This window comes from Trachemys scripta, chromosome 1, assembly GCF_013100865.1.
Source record: "Trachemys scripta elegans isolate TJP31775 chromosome 1, CAS_Tse_1.0, whole genome shotgun sequence".
Lineage (NCBI taxonomy): Eukaryota > Metazoa > Chordata > Testudines > Emydidae > Trachemys > Trachemys scripta.
In genome coordinates this window covers 24,531,845-24,554,117 of record NC_048298.1, presented here as the reverse complement: position 1 = coordinate 24,554,117, position 22,273 = coordinate 24,531,845, and the positions used below count along the sequence as shown (strand labels likewise).

The following is a 22,273-nucleotide window of genomic DNA, read 5'->3' as shown; positions in this document are numbered from 1 at the left end:
TTTTTTTTCTCTTAATTAATTGGCCTCTCAGAGTTGGTAAGACAACTCCCACCTGTTTATGCTCTCTGTATGTGTGTATATATATCTCCTCAATATATGTTCCATTCTATATGCATCCGAAGAAGTGGGCTGTAGTCCACGAAAGCTTATGCTCTAATAAATTTGTTAGTCTCTAAGGTGCCACAAGTACTCCTGTTCTTCTTTTATTCATAGGTGAGCCTATAAAGTTTTTTTTCCAGTGGCTATACTTACAGCTTTAAAAAGTAGGGAATATTCTGTAAAATGTTATTTTTTAAAAAAAGTTTTCAGCTATGCACATAACATTGCTCTTGACGGGCTGCTTTGTAAACTACTGAACTTGCTTCAGATCCCTGGTTTACTTTGTGACAAGCCAAATGGGCTCCAGGACCCTCCCTTCACACCAGAGGTACATGCCAGAAACCAAACAGATGGTAAACTAGGAAGAAATTACCCTCGGCATTCTCATTAGAACAGTTGGGGAAATTTTAATAGGTCCCCATTTGCCTTGTGCTGTATCTAATACCCTTTGAACTGCCACTTTTTTTTTGTTACAAGTCAACTACTGCCATGTATATTTTAATAGGGATTATCAAACACAATTTGCCCAGAAGATGTACCAGCCGTCCACTGCTAATTAGCCAACTTTAAATAATCACTGAGTTCTGGAATAATTGGAAAGAAACACTGTTTTTCCTGCCAATGCATAATTACTAATTAACAGGAAGAAAAAATATCTGTATAGCAGTCATATCTGGAAGAATCTGTTAACAGTTAATTAAATTGTGAGTTGATGCCAAGCTGACATTGGTCAAGAAAGTTTAAATTTGAGTATAGTTTTAAGATTCCCCTCATTGTCAACATTCTGTACCAGAACCATAATGACAGTGAAATCTTTAAAGATAAAATGTCATGGCGTTGTCAATTCCTATTTATTGTACTTATAGCCAGAAGTTGACCCTTCCTACGAAAAGTGCCTGTCTCCTGTCATATGCATTACATATAAAATTTGATTTTTTTTAATCCAGTATATTTTCATAATCATAAAATTGACAATACTTGCCTGGGTTTACCTCATCAGAAATGTATTTTTCTATAGTTTTTATATATCTGCGACTATATCCTTTAATATGTCTTAAGGTAGTGACATCAAAGATAGCAAGACATCCTTTCTCAGAATGAGGAATGCATAAAATTGTGTTTATTTGTGATCTTTGGTGTGTTACAGAGTAGCAGGTAAGAGATTAATAGCATCAAGCAACATGTAATGTTTTACAGATAATTTGATCAGCTGGTTGGACAAATGGGAAGGAGGCAGACTATTTTGTGGGATGATACAGTGTTTATAAAGGAGCCCTAGGGTTTTCAATTGAGAAAGCGTTTACAAGCAGTTTACATAGCCAAAACCAAAGTGGTAAACAGTTGTACTGGGGCCAATCCTGGGTCAATTTGGCATGCATGTTTATTAGATAGTGGTGCTTCTCCAACTATTTGATACATCTGTTGTTCTCCCTGGGGATGCCCAGAATATATTAAGGTGAAAACATAGAGCATGTTTGAAGTTTTATTGCATTTTATTTTTTAATAAAAGCATTTAATAAAGCACTGCTTTAACATTTGGAATGACTCGATAATTCCTTTTGCTGTTATACATCTTGTAAAATGATTACAATAAATTGAGGAATTCAGTAACAGAGGTATTTTACAGTGCTTCATTGTAATGGGTTTGTGACAATGTCATATTTTGGGGTGCAATCCAGATCAGTAAGCGGCTGTGTCACTGCCGACCCTTTAACCCTGGGTGCCTTTAATGCTCTGCTGCTGTGGCTCTCAGCATGGACACCAACAGCCAGCAGACTAGCATGCAGTTCCCTGAGTCTGTGTGCTGTCCAGCCATGGTTCAGCACTCTGATCCCAGCAGCCTGCCTGTAACACAGCAGTTCCATCCTGGTTTCCACCAGCTTCTGGTTACTACTTGTAGAGGTGACCCCAAGACACCACTAGTCCCAAACTTCCCCAAAGCCATCTGACCTGAAGGGTCCCATCCTTTCCTGGAATACTCAGAGAAATAGCAAGGGTCACTTGCTCCTTTAAAAAGACAAAAGCACATTACAGTTTATTAACTTAACTGGGGTAAATACACCCTTCCCTTCAAGCACAGCACTGAATTAGTATATTGTAAAAATAAAACAAGTTTATTAACAAAAGGACATAAGTTAAGTGATACCAAGTAGAAAGAATAAAGTTAGAAAGTTTACAAACAAACAGAAGTAAAAGTATGCTTTCTAGTGGCTAAGACTTGACTCAACAAACTACAGCCTTGGTTCAAGGTAGAGTTCTTACCGGTCTTTTTCTTTCTGGTCATGGCTGATGTTCTCTCAGTCAGGACCTTCCACAGAAGTACAAGGTGCTGGCTTCCATTGTCTTCCTAAGATCCTTGCCTAAGCAGGTTTCTCACATATATTCAGTTCCCAGAGACTTCAACCCCATTGGTTGAACAACCCATCTTTCTCAGCTTGCAAGAGCTCTGGCCCCTGGCATCTGTCCAAAGATGGAAGCCAAGATGGCTTCTTCTCTCTCCTTATTATAAGATTATTATTATCTTCCCAAACTCACTGTTATGTCCCCAGAGTCAGGATGACCTCATACCATTCTTACCTTTCTCTTCCTCATGCTGGACTTCTCATTCCCTGCTGATTCATATGTAAATAGGGCTTCAGTTGTTTTGGTTCCACAGTGCTACCTTTTTTCCTGTGTGTGTGTGGGGGGGGGGGGGGGGGGGTACCTGTTTTTCTCTGTGTTTGGTCACAGACTTTAAAGCATAATACCATTGAGTATCCATATTTCATCATATAGTGTTCATACGTAAATTTCACAATCATTTTCATCACCAGTGTGCCATTAGCTTTCATAAGGTCTTAGCTGATATACTTTTATAATACAGTAATATTTTATACAGTCAGTTGATTCAATTACTTATCCTTTAAAGTTCAGATCTTATGTTTTTATAGTCCAGATAAAGTTTCTCTCTCCTGCTGAGGTGGAGACACTATGTTAGCTTTGTTTATCTTATGTGCAAATGGCCTTTTGTGGTCTCTGGCTGATGATCAGGCTGTACAGACAAACAAATGTACATTCCTTTGTCTAAGGCACACGGTGCTTATACATTGCTTGCCAAACACATTTTAATAATATAATTCTAGCACATATCCATAACTATTTATACACACCCCATATATGCATCACACAAGTATATTAATAATAAGTGAATTTTCCAGTGATATATTACATGCCACCTTTTGGGTATGTATCATGACAACAGAGTGTTAAGTGTAGTGAGTATGTCAGGTCTGACAAGAGTTGCTGACACAGAGTAGTGAACCATCAGTAGGCCTCTGTCACAGATAATGACAAATGGTAGTAGTTAGTTCATTAATCATATGCAACATTATGATTAATGTAAATTATGTAAAAATAAAGAAATCCTGATTTAATAAAAAATACTTTGTTGTTTAAATGTGTAGTTTAAAGTATAATAGCTAGTATAGATGACCAGTATAGATGGCTAGTGTAATGGCTAGTATAGATGACCTGTAGAGACTACTGATAGCTGTTTCACTTTATTGTTTCAGACTGATATATATATGACACACAACTATGTTAGTAGAATATTAAGGCTGCCAATTCAAGAACTCAAAAGTTAGGAAACACTAGTATTAAGGTTGCCTGTACAACCCTAATTCACACCCTTGTGCATATGCATTATCATGCATTCTTTAATTACATAATCACATACTACTTTTTTCCACAGCAACCTTGCCTCATTCAGTGCAGAGAATGGGCAGCGTTTACTTAATGAGCAGTTATTCAATATTTTATTTTATCCTCATTGTTAATGTGTTAAGCCTTGTTTACTGCATGTTATTCAATAATTCTGCCTTCAGAGCAAAATTTAATTTCCTCCTGGGCTTTTCTGTGCTGCTCATCACTATAATATCCAAATACTTCACAAATATTAATTAATTTATCTTTCTCACACTGATGTGAGGTGAGGCGGTGGTATTATCCCCATTTTTCAGAGTTGAGGTGCAGAAGGATTGAGAAAAAATATTCATTAATTTTGGTGCCCAGTTTTACCAATATATAGCACTTGTTATGTTCAAAGTGCAGTTCCCATTGACTTCAGTTGCAGCTGTAACTGTTTAGTACGTCTGCAAATCAGATTCCAGGCTATGAAGTTGGCCATCCGGAAAATGAGGAAGACACAGTTAGTGACCACATGTGAAAAGTATGGTTTAAGTGACTTGCCTAGCATCACACAGGAACGCTGTGGTAGAGGCAGTGATAGAATCCATTCTTTAGGGCAGCATTCAACTGCCTTAACCATAAAACTATCCTTTTTCTTCCTGCAATAGTCCACCTCATTCACTACATACCTTCTAATTTCTGCAACAAATGAGGCATGGATCCAACAGGCAACAGCCTCTTTGGCTGTACAACCTTCATTCATCCCTAGATTAAGACTATCCTGTGCACTGAATGAAGTAGGGGTTCTGGGGAAAATATAGGATGTGATCAGGTAATTAAAGTATATTTCATTGTGTTTATGCACAAGGGGGCAGAATTAATGTTGGCTTTGGCTGCTTAACTTTGCAACCTGAATGTTCAGTCAATTAATTTCTGCATAATTACCTATCTTTTTTTAAAAAAGCAAATTTAAAAAACAGAAATTCCATCATGTGGCATCAGACTACTATCCCCATGGTTCATCAGCAGAGTTGGAACTCTTAGATCCACTACACAGACCTCTCGCACTTGAACTAACAGAGTAACTGTCTGCAATAGTAGGTTGTATCCTCTAGAAGGGGATGAGATACACACTTTGCCAGTGGTTTTCATAGATATTTGCTGACTGCAGAGGAATGGTGAGTCTCAGGAATCTTGGGTTCTGTTCCATGTTCTGGAGGAGAGCGTGCTGTAGTAGGCACAGACGCTCATGCCTTTTTTCCCCATAAGATTGATCCCTTCTGCCAGATCCCCTCCGAACTGTGTGTGGGCATATCAGAGACACAGCTCGGCTATTCTGAAGATAGTAGTTTACTTAGATCAAGTTCCTGCACTTGCAAATGTAGGCACCCTCAAATATTTTATGGATAGAAGTATGCATTGTAAACAGGCACACGTGCATATGTAACCCTTCTTCCAGGAGAGAAGGACAGCAACAAGAGCCAGGTTCAGTCTGTCAAGGGGTCAAGTCCAGTCCCACATTTGAACAAAACTTTTAGGAATCTGTCAGGTGTGTTTGCTGGTGTTACTGCACCAAAAGCATATACAGCATTGCCAGGGCCGGCTCCAACATTTCTGCTGCCCCAAGCAAAAAAAGCGATCGGTGGCGGCAATTGGAAAAAAAAAAAAGTCGCGATCGGCGGCGGCAGTTCAGTGGCAGGTCCTTCGCTCCTAGAGGGAGCGAGGGACCTGCCGCCATTGAATTGCCGCAGGTGCCGCCCCTCTCCCTGGGCCGCCCCAAGCACCTGCTTGTTAAGCTGGTGCCTGGAGCCGGCCCTGAGCATTGCAGGGTTACAAGTGGAAGCTGGCATGAGGAAGATCCAGCAGCTATGTTTTTAAAACATAAAAAGTTGCCAAGACTTAAAGTGGGAATGTTGTTCAGTTTATAGTTTATTAGAAATTATAGTAATGTTCATCCTGCTATTTCCTATTCTTGTTAAATCCTTTTTCATAGCCCGTAAACTAAAATTTATTATTACTATATGGCTGTGCATAGCGCTTGTGAAAAGAACAATTGACTACATATCTTGATGACTCTTAATAAATTGGAGGAGGAAAAACTTGAGTAATAATTTAAGGTATAATTTTTCAACACTATTTTATGCTTAATTTACAAGTTGGTATATAAGAAAGCTGCACTGTAGTTTCTTTAATGTGACAAGGAATATCTTTGTGTAAACCCTTCCTAGAATTTAGTTTTCATTTCCTGTTGAGTAACTGCTGTTGCCAAAGCAGGGCAAGGAACATGAAATCTTTTATTTTAAAACTAATACTTCTCAGCTTTGGAATCAATATATACATATTTTTCATATATTTTAAATGTATGCTGAAATTTGAGAATAGATGAATGAAAAAATATGCTCAAAGATGAAAATAAGAGGTATAAAAATCCAGCTGTCTAGTGGATAAATCTGAAGGTAATCTATATGTCAAAGGCTATTGAATTTATTCAGTGCATGGAATAAACCATATTAGAAATTTTCTTAAATAAAACATTTTTTACTTTTAAAAAATTGATATTAAAATATAAATTTACTTAAAAGATAGGGATTTATGAAACTCAAACCAGGCACCATACTGTAATCCCCATCTGACTTTCAGCAGCAGTGAAAAGTAATGCAGTTATTAAAACCGAAGATGGCCTGTAGCCAAACCGTCTATCTCATGAGTTCATCAGGCTTGGGCTAGGTTAGTGCTTAGACAAGAGAAATCAAGGTGATACAGGAAATCCAATAGTGTTCATTCATCCCAGAAGAGTTGATAAACATACTCCAGTTTTGATCCCTGAAGGAGCACTGTATCTTGATGGTTGGAGTTATTTTTCAGATGTGATATAAAACTGAGGACTCAATCCCATTAAGTACCATGAGTATCAAAAGACAGTGGGTGCTGGTCATGGTGTCCTTGCAAAATTCTAACGTGAGTCATTTCACTTGGGTAATTGCTTGCCTAAATTCCCCCCTGTAATTACAACAGTAAAACTTATTCAATTAGAATATCTAGTGAACTCTGAATTTCAGTGATGGTGGGTAAATTGTTCTTATATCTAGTTTAGAGTGATTTTGGAACCTTTATAGTGAAAGGTATTATGCAAATGTAAGCAGTTATTAGTAATAGTTTACTAGGAATGGTGGAAAATATAAAAAGCATTCTCCAAGACAATAACATTGTATCAGACATATAATATAGGGAGTAATGAAACATTTTACATAACAGATTACTAATAAAGTCAATAGTCTGCTTTTTAAACATACTCATGCTCTTTATATATCTGTCTTTGAATGACTAGCAGACACAAATGTATTGTGACATTACAGACATACTGCAATCAGATGGCATCACGGTCACCTTGACATTCTTTGACTTACTACGAGGGCAGTGTAATTATCAGTAAAATGAATCAATAAATACTGACACTAGCTGCTGGATGAAGACTATAAGTGGTAATGAAGTGTAGGTTAGAAAAGAGCCCGGTCAGCCTTGAGCTGGTGGAGCTGCTCCTTTAGCAAAATGGACAGAAATCGTAGGCCTTGTCTACATGGGTATTTTTTGGGGTGTGTGTGTGTGGTAAATTGCCTTTTGTCCACACACAAGTTTTTTTTAATTATCTGGCATTTTATATCATATTAATTAATCTGCTTTGGGAGTAAAATAATTCTATACTGGAATGAGTTTTTGGGGGGATAATGTTCATATGGATGCATATAGCCGCTGAAATATTTTAGATGAACTGTTTGGCTTCTGGGAATCCTTCCACTGCTACCCCATAATGCATAGCTTCTCATCTGGATCGGCCTGTGTACCTGTGTGCCCTCTATTGTTACAGTGTCATCTTCAAAAGATGTCACCTCCCCGTTTAAATGCTGGCATGAAGCCATGTGCGCATCTTTGTGATTCTAGCTCATGGCAAGTATACAGCCATTAGAGCAGCCATGCACCATGCTGCTACATGAGCCTGTAGAACAATGGGTGTAGTGGTTAGAGCAATGGGGCTTGGAATCGGGACAATCATGATAATTGATCTGTCAGCACCAAACTCATTAGCTATTGACTGGTAGTAATCAGTGGTGGTAATCTTCCAGTGATGGAAGATGGTGATGGCTGCATTTATCTCCCTTTTGAGAGGCACCCTCATGTTGGATGTTCTATCACGGCAGCACTGGGATGAATTCTGCAGACTTCTAGGAAAGTAGCCTTTGTCCTCCTGAAGCTCTGCCACCACAACTGGTCATTCTAGGTCTGCAGCGCTATCCTTTCCCACCAGGCAGTACTTGTTTGCTGAACCCAGAAGCAGCTTTGCACTGAGTGAAGCCGCACCAAGAAATGGCCTGCAGAAGTAACTGCTTGATTTCATCCCCATCTCCTCCTCTACTCAAATCATCACAGCATTATGGTGGCTGTCTCCTAACCTGCTGGAATTAGTGTCATGGTAATATCCTACATGAATAATAATGTAATCATAAATTCCTTTATTAAATCCAAAGGCTGAATGGTATTATGTAGTTGCTCTGAACATGCTTAAAAAGCCGAAGTAAGCAATTTACTATAACCAAAGAGTGACAAAACATTTATATGCATTTGATCAAAATACTTACAAATGGGCTAAACCCAGGGTACTTAGGCCCATATTGGTCGGCTCCAACTTGATCAGGCAGGTATTAGCAATGAACCTTTTAAGAGTTTACTTTTTTATACCCTTTAACAAACAAATTATGTCATTGCCAATTATCCAACCTTAGCTAAGGCCAGAGGAAGCAGTTTCTTATATAGCCAATTATTTACTACATCTGGTACCCAATTAACTGTGTTTTATTTCTGTTACTTCAACCCAAATCTTAAATGAGGTAACACTGATATTTCAAAGGGTCACTGCACGTTTAACACCACAACCGCTCTTCTTTCTCATGATCTAATTCTTTTTGGTCACATGTTTTGGGCCTATTGCTCATGAAGTATCCCAACACAATTTAATACCAAAGTTCACCATATCTAATGTGGCCTATTTTCCTACACAACCCATCCAAAGTCATCCAGCTGCGTGAACACTAATGCATGTGGAGGAGCCTATTCATATTAACCATGGTCAGGATCGTGGTGCTCAGCTGTATGTTCTCTATGCTGCGTGACAGCAGTTCAAAAATGGCAATGATTTACAAAAAACAGATAAATTATGGAATGCCAGGAGAGGAATCGTGGGAGTAGTTTAATTTGACCCCAAATCCCCGAATTCAAGTCGATTCAGGTAGGCATCTCCCAATGCACTGTGAGAAAAATCCAAGAGTGCACAGAGCCTAGCAGTAGAAAATTGCATCATGTGATATCTGCCTAGAATGCTGGGCAGCTGTTTTGAAAAAGTACAGAGCTGTGTGGACGCTATGACTCACAAGCTTAAAGCAGAACAAACAAAGCCTGTGGATGCGCTCTTTTGCCATAGATACTCTGTGTTTGCAGCAGAAAAAAAACATTCAAAAAAGACTTTTCCATGTCGACTAGTTAAAAAACAGATCTAAATTTTAAATACTAATTCATATTCAAATGGTAAATATAAAATATTCCATCTGTGCACTCAGCATATTAAAGTCAGTACTTTCTAAGAGGAACGTCATTCTCCCTAGATTCCCCTTAATAGTCTTGGATGGAATTTCTCTCAGTCGATTACTTTCTTAATTTTATCACTGAACGTGTAACAGTAATATCATAGCACTCGTAACCAACTAATAGTAATAATTCACTTGTGCGGGACCTTTGGGATAAACTTTACTTAAGAAGGGCAAAGATCTAATAAACTCTTACGAAAATCTTCAGTCTTAAGCTGCTAGAGTTCACTTCAACTAAATTTGAATGTACTAAAATGCATGAAAGCTGCTTTCGCTGCAATTTTCTCAACAAATATCAAAGAAATGAAACAGCACTCTGGCGTCTAATTGAAGTTTGGCTAAGGATTTAATTTGAATAGAAATCTCAGATCTGGACCTGGGAATTTGTTTTTTGTTTTCAAAGCTGACAGTGGGTGGTTCAGCCGTTTGGAAAATTCAGCCTTTGCTCTGGGTGCCCTAGTTTCCTGGATCTTCTGCATAGTCAACTACAGGACTTTTCAAAAGGTAGCTGTTGCATTCAGTTATTATACCCAGCTACATCTGTGTCCAATTGCTGGTAAATACAAAAAGATTGAGAATATCTTATTGCCATTATATGAATCCATGGTATGCCCACATCTTGAATACTGCATACAGATGTGATCTCCTCATTTCAAAAAAGATATACTGGCATTAGAAAAGGTTCAGAGAAGGGCAACTAAAATGATTAGGGGTTTGGAATGGGTCCCATATGAGGAGAGATTAAAGAGGCTAGGACTTTTCAGCTTGGAAAAGAGGAGACTAAGGGGGGCTATGAAAGGTGTATATAAAATCATGAGGGATGTGGAGAAAGTGAATAAGGAAAAGTTATTTACTTGTTCCCATAATATAATAACTAGGGGCCACCAAATGAAATTAATGGGCAGCAGGTTTAAAACAAATGAAAGGAAGTTCTTCTTCACACAGCGCACAGTCAACTTGTGGAATTCTTGCCTGAGGAGGTTGTGAAGGCTAAGACTATAACAGGGTTTAAAAGACAACCTCTATGAATTTATCTAGTTAAGTCCATTAATGGCTATTAGCGAGGATGGGTAAGGAATGGTGTCCCTACCCCATGTTTGTCAGAGGGTGGAGATGGATGGCAGGAGAGAGATCACTTGATCATTACCTGTTAGGTTCACTCCCTCTGGGGCACCTGGCATTGGCCACTGTTGGCAGACAGGATACTGGGCTGGATGGACCTTTGATCTGACCCAATATGGCTGTTCTTATGTTCACTATTTTTAGACCTAGCACCTAGCAGGGCTCCACAAAGGCTCTATGTTGTGGTTATTGAGTAATATGAAGAATCATTGGAGGGTCCTGGAACACACAAGATATCAGAACTGCAAGTACTGCTAGGATTAGTATGGACAATTAATCACATCAGTCATTTCCCATCTGAAACTAGTTGCCAGAGACATTTTGCAGAAAAGGAAAGTTACGTTGATAAGGGTAGCAGGAGAAGCAACTATTAGAGAGGGCATGTTAAAAATGAATGAGAGATATACTGTACTTAACAACAAAGAACACAGTAATGTGTTACTGATCACCACAACTATATAAGTAGTTGGGTTAAACTGGATAGCCCATGAGGTTTCATAAGCTTGTGTTCTCATGGCCATGCTTGTTGGGATTCCCTCTGAGACCTCTTTGCCCTAGGCTACCCAAGGACTCAGTTCAACTCCATATTTCATCACTCAGGTAAGTTTATTCGGCATACAGCAAAGCTAGGCTAAGTTGACCAGACTGAAACATAGCGGGTGGGTACAAGGTGTACCACACATCCAACATTACACAGAAAATGTCTTCCTTTATATATATTTACACATTGCATTGCATTTACTATACATTGCATCACAAATTTTGGAATTGGCTTGGTTACTTAGTAGGAACCAATCCCTGTACAGCATGCTCCGTCCATGCACTGTTCATGCATAATATGACCTCTACCTAGTATTACATTTAGGCTTGTTTACTAATACCAGGATGCTCCTGCTGATCTTAGCTAGCCATCCTCACTCCATCATACTGCTTGTTATGATAATCTTCCATTCACCTTCCTCATCATGCCTTTCTCTTAGACTCCAGCGGGCGCATGTGCGGCCCTGCGAGTAATTTTTTATTTTACCACTGCCTTGTGCCAGGCCGCATTACCATGAGCTTGCCTCTGAATCCCAAGCCCTTCCTGAACGGGCTGACAGGGAAGCCGGTGATGGGGAAGCTGAAGTGGGGGATGGAGTACAAGGGCTACCTGGTGTCTGTCGACGGCTACATGAACATGCTGCTTGCAAACACAGAAGAATACATAAATGGTGCATTGTCAGGGCACCTTGGTGAAGTTTTGATAAGATGTAACAACGTCCTGTACATCAGAGGAGTAGAAGATGAAGAAGATGGAGAAATGAGAGAATAAGTTTTTATATTTCTGGAAAATAAAGATCAGTTTTTCACAAATAAATAAATAAATAAAGGAAAGAAAGAAAGAAAGAAAGAGAAAAAGTAATTAAACAAGTTACTTATATCAAGCCAGGCCTAGAATGTTTAACTTAAGAAATGTTTCTTAGAAGCTACAATCACTAATTTGTACTTAATGAAAATTAGCTAGATCTGATAAACTTTCAGGGATGGACCAGACTGGCTGACTAGACTTCTTAAAGTACAATATTAACATGTAGCATTTTGCTTTAATAACAAGCAAGGCAGATGTATACATCTGAGATATTTCACAGTCAACTAACCTTTCTTAGTGCTCAAGTCTCAAATGTAGTAATAAGAAACATACGTATCTTGTTACAAATAGTATCTGAAAATAAAGCCTGGAACAAAAAGTCACTCCTTCCTTTTTAACAGGTTAGAAGTACACAAAAGATATAAATACAGGCTATGGCACTGTCTCCTCTGTGAAACTACATAGGATTACCTCTATATCTTTCCTAGCAAATTTACTTGTATGCACATCTAAATCTTGAATATACAGGTCAACCAGAAGAGGTGGAATAGTACACTTGTACTTTGAGTAAAAATGTAAAGAAGTTCTTAGAGGCTGAAAAGCCACATCGTGTTCTATCCCCAAAGATCATTTTAAAGGCAGTCTGTTTATAGTTGGTTAATTTGCTCTGTTAGTTAACTTTTCATGTGGACTAGCCTTGCTACACTGAATTTTGGTTGTAAAATTTGGCAATTGGTGCTGTATATGTGCAGTGATATTGTAGGTGTTTTGGCATCGTCAAAGCTGAAAGCAGTTTGAATGTAAGCCAATGATTCAAACACATTTCTAATTCACAAAAGGAAGACTGACTAGCAAAACAATTTCCTGTCCTGTTTGGCTTTGGATTCAAATTGCAGGGGCTCTTCATGGTGAACAAGTCCATTTAGTTGAACTATGAGGCCATGACACTTGTTACAGACTGTGCAGAAGTGTCAGAGTTTTACTGTGATGATGTATTTGCTTAAAAATAGATTGTTTTGAAAAGGATCAAGATTTAATTAGGTCATATTTCCCTCTCCAGTAACATCTGGTGAATAATGCATTAGGGTGTAGGTGGGTCCTTAATTTTGCATGTTTGTTTCAATGGTACAAGGGGTGGGTGAGTCTTGAAAAAAATCACCAAAAAGTTTTATGTAGTTTATAGACAGTCCTTACTATAATTTTTAATAGCCTTTTACATTTGAACTTTGCTTTGCAGTATATCAACTGTTCCATATACAAAAACTATCCCAGTACTTTATCATCCCCCTATCTGGGCTATTCCTGCATAAGAGTTTGCACTCTTGGGCTACCTCTTTACTGCAGAGTTAACTTATCTTATCTACACTTGAGTTAATTCCTCTAAAGTGAGAGTGGCTATGCTTCAAAACAATATATGAGCTGCACAGAGTGATTATATTAGCTGCACAGAATGATTGTTATCAGCTGATAAGTTGTGCTAACTCAAGCTGTCGCCCATGTCCCTGATGGGACAGCCAGCTTGAATTAAAAGCACCACTGCTGTTGAGTTGTGTTGCCCCTAACTCAGATGCTGTCCAAACACAATAGCCTTAAGTTACAACTCAAGGTAACTCTGCAGTGAGGACAAGCCCTCAGAATTGCCTTTTTTTTTCTCCTGGAGATTTGAGGAGGCTCCATACGACCAAATGTAGTACACTCACAGACAGAAGCAGAGAATTTGCTATGGTGCTGATTGTCTTGATTCCTGAGATATGATCATTATTTAATTACATTGTATATGAATAAGGTATCAGATACCAACATGGGAAAAATTTACCTGCTATGAATCAATTTTTTTCTGCAGTTCTATGTTATTCTGCTAGGTCCGTTTATTTCTTGTAAGCAGAAATTGGGGTTTTAAGCTAATACTACAGCAATTTCTTTTAATGTACAGTAAGTAATATGTAATTTGATTAACTGAGAGTTCTCCTATTAGTCAGTTGCTTGTGACCAAGAACTAGTCCTTAGACCTAGCTGTTATATGGTGTTTATGTGATTTTCTCAGGGCTTCCCTGTCATGATTCTCTCACAGAAGATAAATACTGCTCATTCCCAAGTGAGAATGCTCTTTTACAAGACTCTAGAGATGTTACAAATGTCAATTAGCTGCTTTGGATTTTGAGAAACATAAACTGCATTATCTATTTCCTATGATGAAACCGAGTATATACATGTCTTTGGAATAACTATCAGTTTATGTACTACAACTGTTTTCTTTCAACAAATTACTTATGAAAAAATAATAATATTGCAGAAGTTAGACCTGTTCAGTGAATCTCTGTTCAATTAATTTGTTTGAAGAGTTCTTGATGATGCATGACTAGAAAAAAAAGAAGTAGCTACTCTTAAGGTACTGTAGATTGTTTTAGTATGTGTTGTGGAAATTCACGCTACCTGAAAGCCTCTAAAATGCTCAGGAGGAATGAATCTCAAAATAAAAAGTGGCTTTTCATGTGTTGCCTTATTGAGTTACATTAAGTAGTTTCCCATATGTACTGAAAGGCTGAATTCCACCCTACAGTATGTCTCTAGTGAATGACTCAGAAAGCATTTTATTTTGAATTGGTTCATTTACAATGTCCCACTGCGACTTCAGTTGGGTCAATCGTGAGAGATGGTTGGAGGCTCTTCAGCTTCATTTACCGTAATCTTTCACAAATCCTCACCAATTTTGCAGGAAACACAAGCCTACTACAATTCTCCTTTATTATTGTAATTTAAGGATCTATGCACTCAAGAAATTTTGGAGACAATTCCACTGATTTGCTGAGAGTTTACAGAATAATATCTACACTTGTGTTCCTAAAGTTGTGTGCCATAATTAATCTACATGAAAGAGACATCAATTTAATACTTGTATGTATTGGACAATGTCTCAGATATATGCAGCCTGCTAACCCTGAGCACACAGTGATGGAAGATGGAGCATACTGATTCGTTGGTTAGTATTTGATAATGTTCTGGCCAAAGGCAGGTTGGTAGAAAATACTAATAATTACCGTATGGGCTTTAAAAGAACAATGTTTACTATTTAAGTCCCACAAACATATCCCAACATTTAAGAAATCAATTTAACAAGGGGGTCTTTTTTGTAAATCACTACATAGTATTGTGAACTGTAACAAAATATTCTGCTCTGTTTTGTTGATTTTCATTGTTTAATTGACACTTTCCTGCATGATTTACTAATAAAACAAAATGTGCTCTGGTGTACTTGTCACAGTACAAAACCTCCTGGAGGCAAACAAAGGCACCAGGGAAGAAATATGTCAAATCTGGAGTAGTGCCCCTGATAAAAATGAGATATTGCCCACTGGTAGCATTTCAGAGGTAACAATGCTGAGACATAGGTAAGGTTTTATGTCTTCCACAAACCATAAACAAAGATCAGAGATGTAGTGTTTTTCAAGCACTTAATATAATTTCTAGAAAAATTTGCACTTTAATACATCAAATCTCAGTCCAGTTTATTTGCAAGTTAATTTTCTTAGGGTACTCACTGTTAAAATTTACAATTTGGTCTTGTGTTTTTAACTGTGTTACCATTACGAGGGACTACTTTATTAGAGCAGTTGAATCATTTAGGAAGGCAAGTGTCAACAGTGCAGTAGGTTGTAAATAAGATAGAAATTACAGTCATCAAGACAAAGTAACATGGGTTTTTCACAGACATTTTTTGTATTTTTGTGCCCTAAGGACAAATAACAAATCCCCTAGCTTTTCAGGAAGGCAGTGTAATGAAGTAATTTTTCTTAAAAGTTAAGATTTTTTTTTTAAATGGTCAAACTGGGAAATATAACTGGACAGGAAAATAGTGTTATCCTCCTAATGAAGGAGACACATCACTGCATTATATTCAGCAAGAAAGCATCACGAAGAAACATTTATTTCATAAGATCAAATTAGACAATATTTAGGAGAATTATTGTTAATAAGTGTTGTCATTTTGTGGCTGTTGCAATTATATTTGCTTTCCCTCCGTCCCCCCATCAATTATATTCAGACTTAACAATAAAATATACTTTCAGTTCTAAAATAGTTCTTATTTTTGGCTAGTGGTACTTTATATACATATATTAAACATGTGTTTTACAACCCATGTTAACTCTGACATTCTTTGCAGAATTTGAGCTTTTTGTTGGAAAAAAAAAAAGTTTTAAGGCCCATGTGATCACAGTGGAAACCTTCTGAATATGAATGGATGACATCTGGATCAACACAGAGCCTGAAACGATAACTCTGAGAGGTGTAAACTAACCCTATTCCTCCTAATGAGGTATTAATGCTGAATTCTGATCATCATTGTTAGCTAGCTGACTGCTGCTAATTTTAACAGACATATCTAGCTAAAATGCAAGTCGGGTATGATTAGTTATCATGGGCCCAACAGATGTACATTTCCTGGGTCAGTATTAGAAAAAGCTATACCCTTGTCACAGGGCTTAGCGATCTACTGATACTACTGCTCTAGTGGCTACTTTGACATCCACTCTGGTGGGAGGCCCCTCTTCCCTGAGCCATGTGAGCTGGGGGAAGAAGAGTTCCAGAGATTAGCCAGGTCTTTGTGCCAAGGAAACCAAAGTTAGCAGGAGAACACAGAAGTAGCAGTTCTGCAGCAAGGACTGATGATGTCAGAGCATTTTCTATGTTTTGATTCTGGACATTTGCGTTCTCTTCCCTGCAATGATTGACTGTTAGCTACAACCTTCTCCAACCCCCTCCCTCACAGTCTCTTCATCTTACCCTCACTCAGCCTGCTCTCCATGCTCCTTGACCATCCTTCCCTCCCTCTCTTCTTCCCTATCCTGTCCTCCTCACCCTTCTTTCCTTCAGTGTCCCCTTCCCTTCCTTTGCCTTTCCATTTAGCTAATTCTCTGCTGTAGCCATTTACTGAACACCTGTTCATAGCTAGAGGTCACTTTTCAGGCACCCTGCCCCTACACAGTCCACCCAGAACCACCAGTCCCCATCCTTTCTGGCTGGAGCTCTGGCCATAGCTTCCTTTTCCTGTCAGTCACACCCTCCAGCTTCCAAGACTTCCCTGCACGAGCCTTTCTTATGTCCTGCAGTTTCCTGAGCTTCCCTCCTTCACTGCAGCCACCTGTTGCCCTTTATAGGTAATTACCTGATCCAATCCAGTAATCAGGCCCTCCAGCCCCTAAGGGGAAAGTCACTCCTAACAAAACCCAACCTAATTTTATTTTGCTTGGTTGGTTTGTTTTGTTATATTCCTTTCCTCTCCCCTCTGCCTTGTCTGTCTAGATTGTAAGAACTTGGGGACAGGAAGTGTCTACTACTCTGTTGGACAGAGCCAAGCATAGCGGGGTCCCATTTTCACTCAGTTCTTAGGTACTTATTCACTGTAATCAAGACACCTGTCAATCTTCTTTTGATAATCTAAACAGGTTGAGCTCTTTAAGTCTCTCACCATAAGGCATTTTCTCCCACCCTCAAATCATATTTGTGGCTCTTTTCTGTACCCTCTTCAGTTTGTCAACATACTTTGTAAAATATGGCCTTTGGAACTATACACAGTATTGCAGTTTCAGTCTCACCACTGCCATATACACCGCTACCTCGATATAACGCGACCTGATATAACACAAATTCGCAGTGCTCCACGGGGAGGCGGGGCTGTGCACTCCGGCGGATCAAAGCAAGTTCAATATAATGCAGTTTCACCTATAACACGCTAAGATTTTTTGGCTCCCGCGGACAGCGTTATATCAAGGTAGAGGTGTATATAAGTAAAATCACCTCCCTGTTCCTACTCACTACTCCTCTGTTTATACATCCAAGGATCGCATTAGCCCTTTTTGCCACCTATTGCACTGGGAGCTCATGTTGAGTTGCTTGTGTACTATGACCCCCAAATCCTTTTCTAAGTTTTGTTTTCCAGGATACAGTCCCCCATTCTGTAGGTATTGTCTGCATTCCTTGTTCCTAGATATACCACTTTGCATGTGGCTGTACTAAAACACATTTTGTTTGAATGGGCTCAGCTTACCAATCATTCCAGATCACTCTGCATGACTGCCCTACCCTCATCATTATTTATCACTTCTCCAATCTTTGTGCCATCTGCAAATTTTATCAGCAGTGATTTTGTCAGCAGTGACTTCCAGATCATGGATGAAAATGTTGAATAGGATTGGGCCTAGTACCTGTGGAAGCCTAGAAACACCCCTATTCAATGATGGTGCTCTATGGTCAGCTACTTTTTGAGCTCTGTCAGTTAGACATTCCTTAACCCATTTGCATTGAACTTTACTGATTTTGTATAGTGCTAATTTTTAATCAGAATATTGTGCAGTACTGATTCAAGTGCCTTGCAAAAGTCTAAAAGGATGATATGGAGCTAAATGAATAGAAATCAAAAGGCAAGAATCAAGACTTTCAGGAGCTGTTGTGCACAGAAATGTAGTATATCTTGGAAAACAGAGGTTCTGTCATTTTTCTGCTATGTTAAGTAGCGATGGGAAAACAAAAAATGAAGAGTGACTATAATATGAAACAGCCAATGCAGCGAGTATCAAGGTGATTAACACAACTGGAAAAGTGCCTCTCTTATTCACATGCTGTCTTCTTAGTAGAATCTGTTAAGAAGGTCATCAGTCAAACTGAAATTGCTACATAGGCCAGTTATGAAACTGCTTAGGTTCAAATTATGGGGATTTCATGAAGCAATGCCCCTCAACTGTTGTCATGATTCAGCTTGGAAGTCTGAAAATTTGACTCTCATTCAAATGTCTGTACAATGTAGAGAAACCGAATTATCTGACATCACATTATACCTCAACAGTATTATCATTATCTATTATTTGTTCTAGTGTAACGTATTTGCCTGGCATATTACTGACATTCATAGAAAAGTTCTTGCTCTAGAGAGCGCACCTGTCTGAAGAGAAAAATTGGGACCCAAGGCTATTTTGCAGGGGACAGCAAAAAGCAATCGGATTAAGCATGTATATTTGTCAGGCATCTTCAGAGTTCTGCTTCTTTTTGAGGAGGATGGAGAAGGAATTAAAATGGTTTGCTCTTCTTTCTTGAAAGGACTAGTGTTTGTAGTCTCATGGAAGAAATGTGCTTTGAGGAGGAACACAAAGGAATATAGGGTTTAGTGGAACAAGTCAGGAAGGGGAAGTTCCAGATTCATGGAGGAAGATAAAGTCAAGAGGAAGAGAATGGGGCAAAGAAAGCTGTTAGAGGTGCCGCTTGGGTGAAGTGAAGGCAATGAGGCAGGGAGTAATAAAAATTAGAGCAGAGAAGCTTGATGGAGCTAAATTGTGCAGGGCCATGAAAAATAAATTGCTAGTCTTCTTATGACCATTGAATATGCTGATTCTACCGAGAACTTAAATGTTAATTTTTTATTTGTGGGATAACAGAATGTTTATGTACTTCATGAAAGGTTATGGCCTGACCTCAATTTAAGGCCAAAGGCCTGTCAAGAATGTGATGCAAGATGTGATATCTCTGCATTAGCTAAATTTGCTGGCATCACAACCTCTTGGTGATTCTTCAGCAGAAGAAGTGAAGAATGGCATGGTTTGCCTTTCTTGGTAGTTGTGAAGAAAAATTAATTCAGTACCACTGTAACAGACCTTAGCAAAAGCTGTATGGGAAGGATTTAAATGGCCATCCTTTGAAATTAGATCACATGGCCAGGACCACTGCTAGGTAAGGCTTTGTGTGAGGAAATTCTAGTGGGATACAGCTGAATGGCTGTAAGGTTTGATGGCTCAGCAGATGAAAGGTTGTGTAAGATTTGATGAACTTCCAAGATCTGATCCACATACAGTTTTTGTACTGGTATTAATTATTTTGACTTGTGAAAATAGCTATACTGGTACAATTTCATGTGGATGAAGTTATATGAATATAAAAGTGCCTTATACTGGTATAACTTCCTGTTCTATGATAGCTATATGGGTATAAAGCATCTTATAGCCATATAACTATGTCCATGCTTGGGGGGTTGTACTGCTTTAGCAGTTGTAGTGGTACAACGTTGTGTGTGTAGACAAGACAGGGCCGGCTCTACTGTTTTTGCCATCCCAAGCAGAAAGCGTTAGGCAAACTTAACTACCAGCTCTCCCAGCTGTCACTACCAGTCTCACTACTAGCTTCTGTCTTCTGCCACCAAATTGCCGCCGCGGGGCAGCTGAACATAGAAGCTTCCTCCGAATTGCCGCTGCTGCAGAAACGCATGTGCCGCCCTAATGGCACGCGGACTACCCCCGCCGTCTGCGGTGGCAATTTGGTGCGCTGTTTGGGGCAAAAACACATGGACTGCCGCCCCTTGCAGATTGCCGCCCCAAGCACCTGATTGGAAGGCTGGTGCCTGGAGCCAGCCCTGGACAAGACACAATTAAGCCCCTTCTAACTGAAAAGCGTTGATCAGTTGGTATAGCTGAAGACTACAAGAGGCTCAGTGATCTTGCATTTCTGATGGACATCACCTCACAGTGAAATGATTCAAATCACAGCTTTAGAACAAGAATCCACCAGTTAAGATACCTTTCAAGAAAAAGTAAGTCCTCCAAAGAAAGCTGAAATTTATGGACAGCTCATGTGGAATGACATAGCCAGCTTTCCAATTTGCCAACAAATGGTGAAGAAATAGGAGCGTTTAAAGTATCATATTAAGTTCATCAATTGGACAAAGTTCAGGTTGTTTGCAGACCTGTTTTCAGCAAAACCCAAAGAAGCTGAGGCCAAAGTTCAGAGACAAGTTATTGACTAGGAATTTTCAGATCGACTTTGTTCCAAGTTTCATGTAGGAAACTTATCGAAATTGTTTGTTTTGATAGTTTTAAATCAGTTTTATTTGACGTCCCCATTGTTAAAAGTGAGGCTGGTAGTGACAGCTGGGAGAGCTGGTAGTTAAGTTTGCCTAACGCTTTCTATTATAAGACCTGTTTTCAGTTGCTTATAACCTTACCTAACTTGAACTGTTCAAGCTGAAATTAATCCCCCCCACCCAATCATCTGTTTGAGAAGCAGAGATTTGAAATTTGAGGGATAGTTCTAGGGTTTGGGGGATGCCTTTTGCTGTCCTCATGAAAACCCACCCAGGTATGTCTGTTACAAGTCTCTGAAAATTGCCATTTACACATGTTCATTTTAGGCTACCTGCTAAATTCTCTGAGCATTCAATCTGCAGTGAGTGTACTCCAGCCTCGTGGAGCTTTTACATGCCAACTGCACAGAGCATGCTCCCATGGCCAAAAATCCCCAGATTCCTGGGGCTCTCTAATTTATGGGAGAGGCCTAACTTTTAGATGCAGTTGTGGGGTGAGCTGCCATCTCATATGTACTGATCAGTAGTCACCTAGCTGTGCCTTGTATTTAGAAGAGTATAGGTCAATGAGTTCTGATGGCCCACTGTTGCAAAGGTCTGTTCCCTCAGGCTTTATTCCTTCTTACAATAAGGATGAGGAAGAAAGATCCATCCTCTCAGTGATGGAACTGGATGTATTCTGCAATAATTTATGAATATTGTATGTTGACCATTGGGATGTTTACGGTGTGAATATATTGGTTTAGTTTAATAGAAGCTTTACGGAAAAACAATCAGGAAGGGAAAAGAACGGCTCAAGTTGAAGCCAGTTGAAGGTTAAGAGACAAGAAATTCCAGGCTTTTTGATCACTATATACACCACTGGTCAGACTCCCGAAGAGAAGAACGGCAGGTGCTGAACAGAGTCAGACCTGCTGAGTAAGCATGGTTGATATACAGGGTACTATAGCCCAGTGCCTGAGTTGGGTGGGAGAGCTGAAGCATTCCAACCCAGAAGAGGGAAAGGCATGAGATCTGACACTTGTGGGGGTGCACTCAGAGAGACTAGCAAGGAGAAGGATATGCAGCTAGCCCTGTTAAGTGTGACACTCTCATAACCAGAGGTGGGATATGTTTGAAACCCCATAGCTAGAAGAATTTTAAACTAGTTTGGATGAAACACTCAAAAATATAATGCCTAAAAATCCTAAACATGTTGGCCATGGAATGGACCTAGCCCACCAAGTCTAATTCTTAAGATTCAGTCATAAAGTGTGCTTTGGAGCACAAAGCTTTCCATTAACAATGGGCTTCTTTTTAAATCACTGCCTATACTGTACGATCGTTTACAAAAGGATGTCTGTTCCTGAGAGTTTTATTTTATTTTCCCTTCCCATATCTGATCTGGAATTGCTTTTGCATATTTGGGATTACTGGTATTAAGTCTTAATATGTTTCTAGCAGAGGTATGAAATGCAGCATGACTTTATTTTCTGCCCTCTTGTTTTCCTTAACTGACTGTGTGCTATGCTGGATGGAAATAGCAGTGTAATACACCTCTACCCCGATATAACCCAACCC

General features: G+C 39.1%; 2 protein-coding genes across 3 annotated transcripts in view; both read left to right on the top strand.

Annotated features, from left to right (window-relative positions):
- Window positions 1-22,273, top strand: part of RELN (reelin) — a 438,814-nt gene that overhangs the window by 77,737 nt on the left and 338,804 nt on the right. The gene's annotated exons all lie outside the window — the stretch shown is intronic.
- Window positions 11,518-11,854, top strand: LOC117875157 (small nuclear ribonucleoprotein F-like). The gene has a single exon (XM_034766160.1). It carries the CDS (start codon window positions 11,518-11,520, stop codon window positions 11,833-11,835), a length of 318 nt encoding a protein of 105 aa, XP_034622051.1. The 3' UTR covers window positions 11,836-11,854.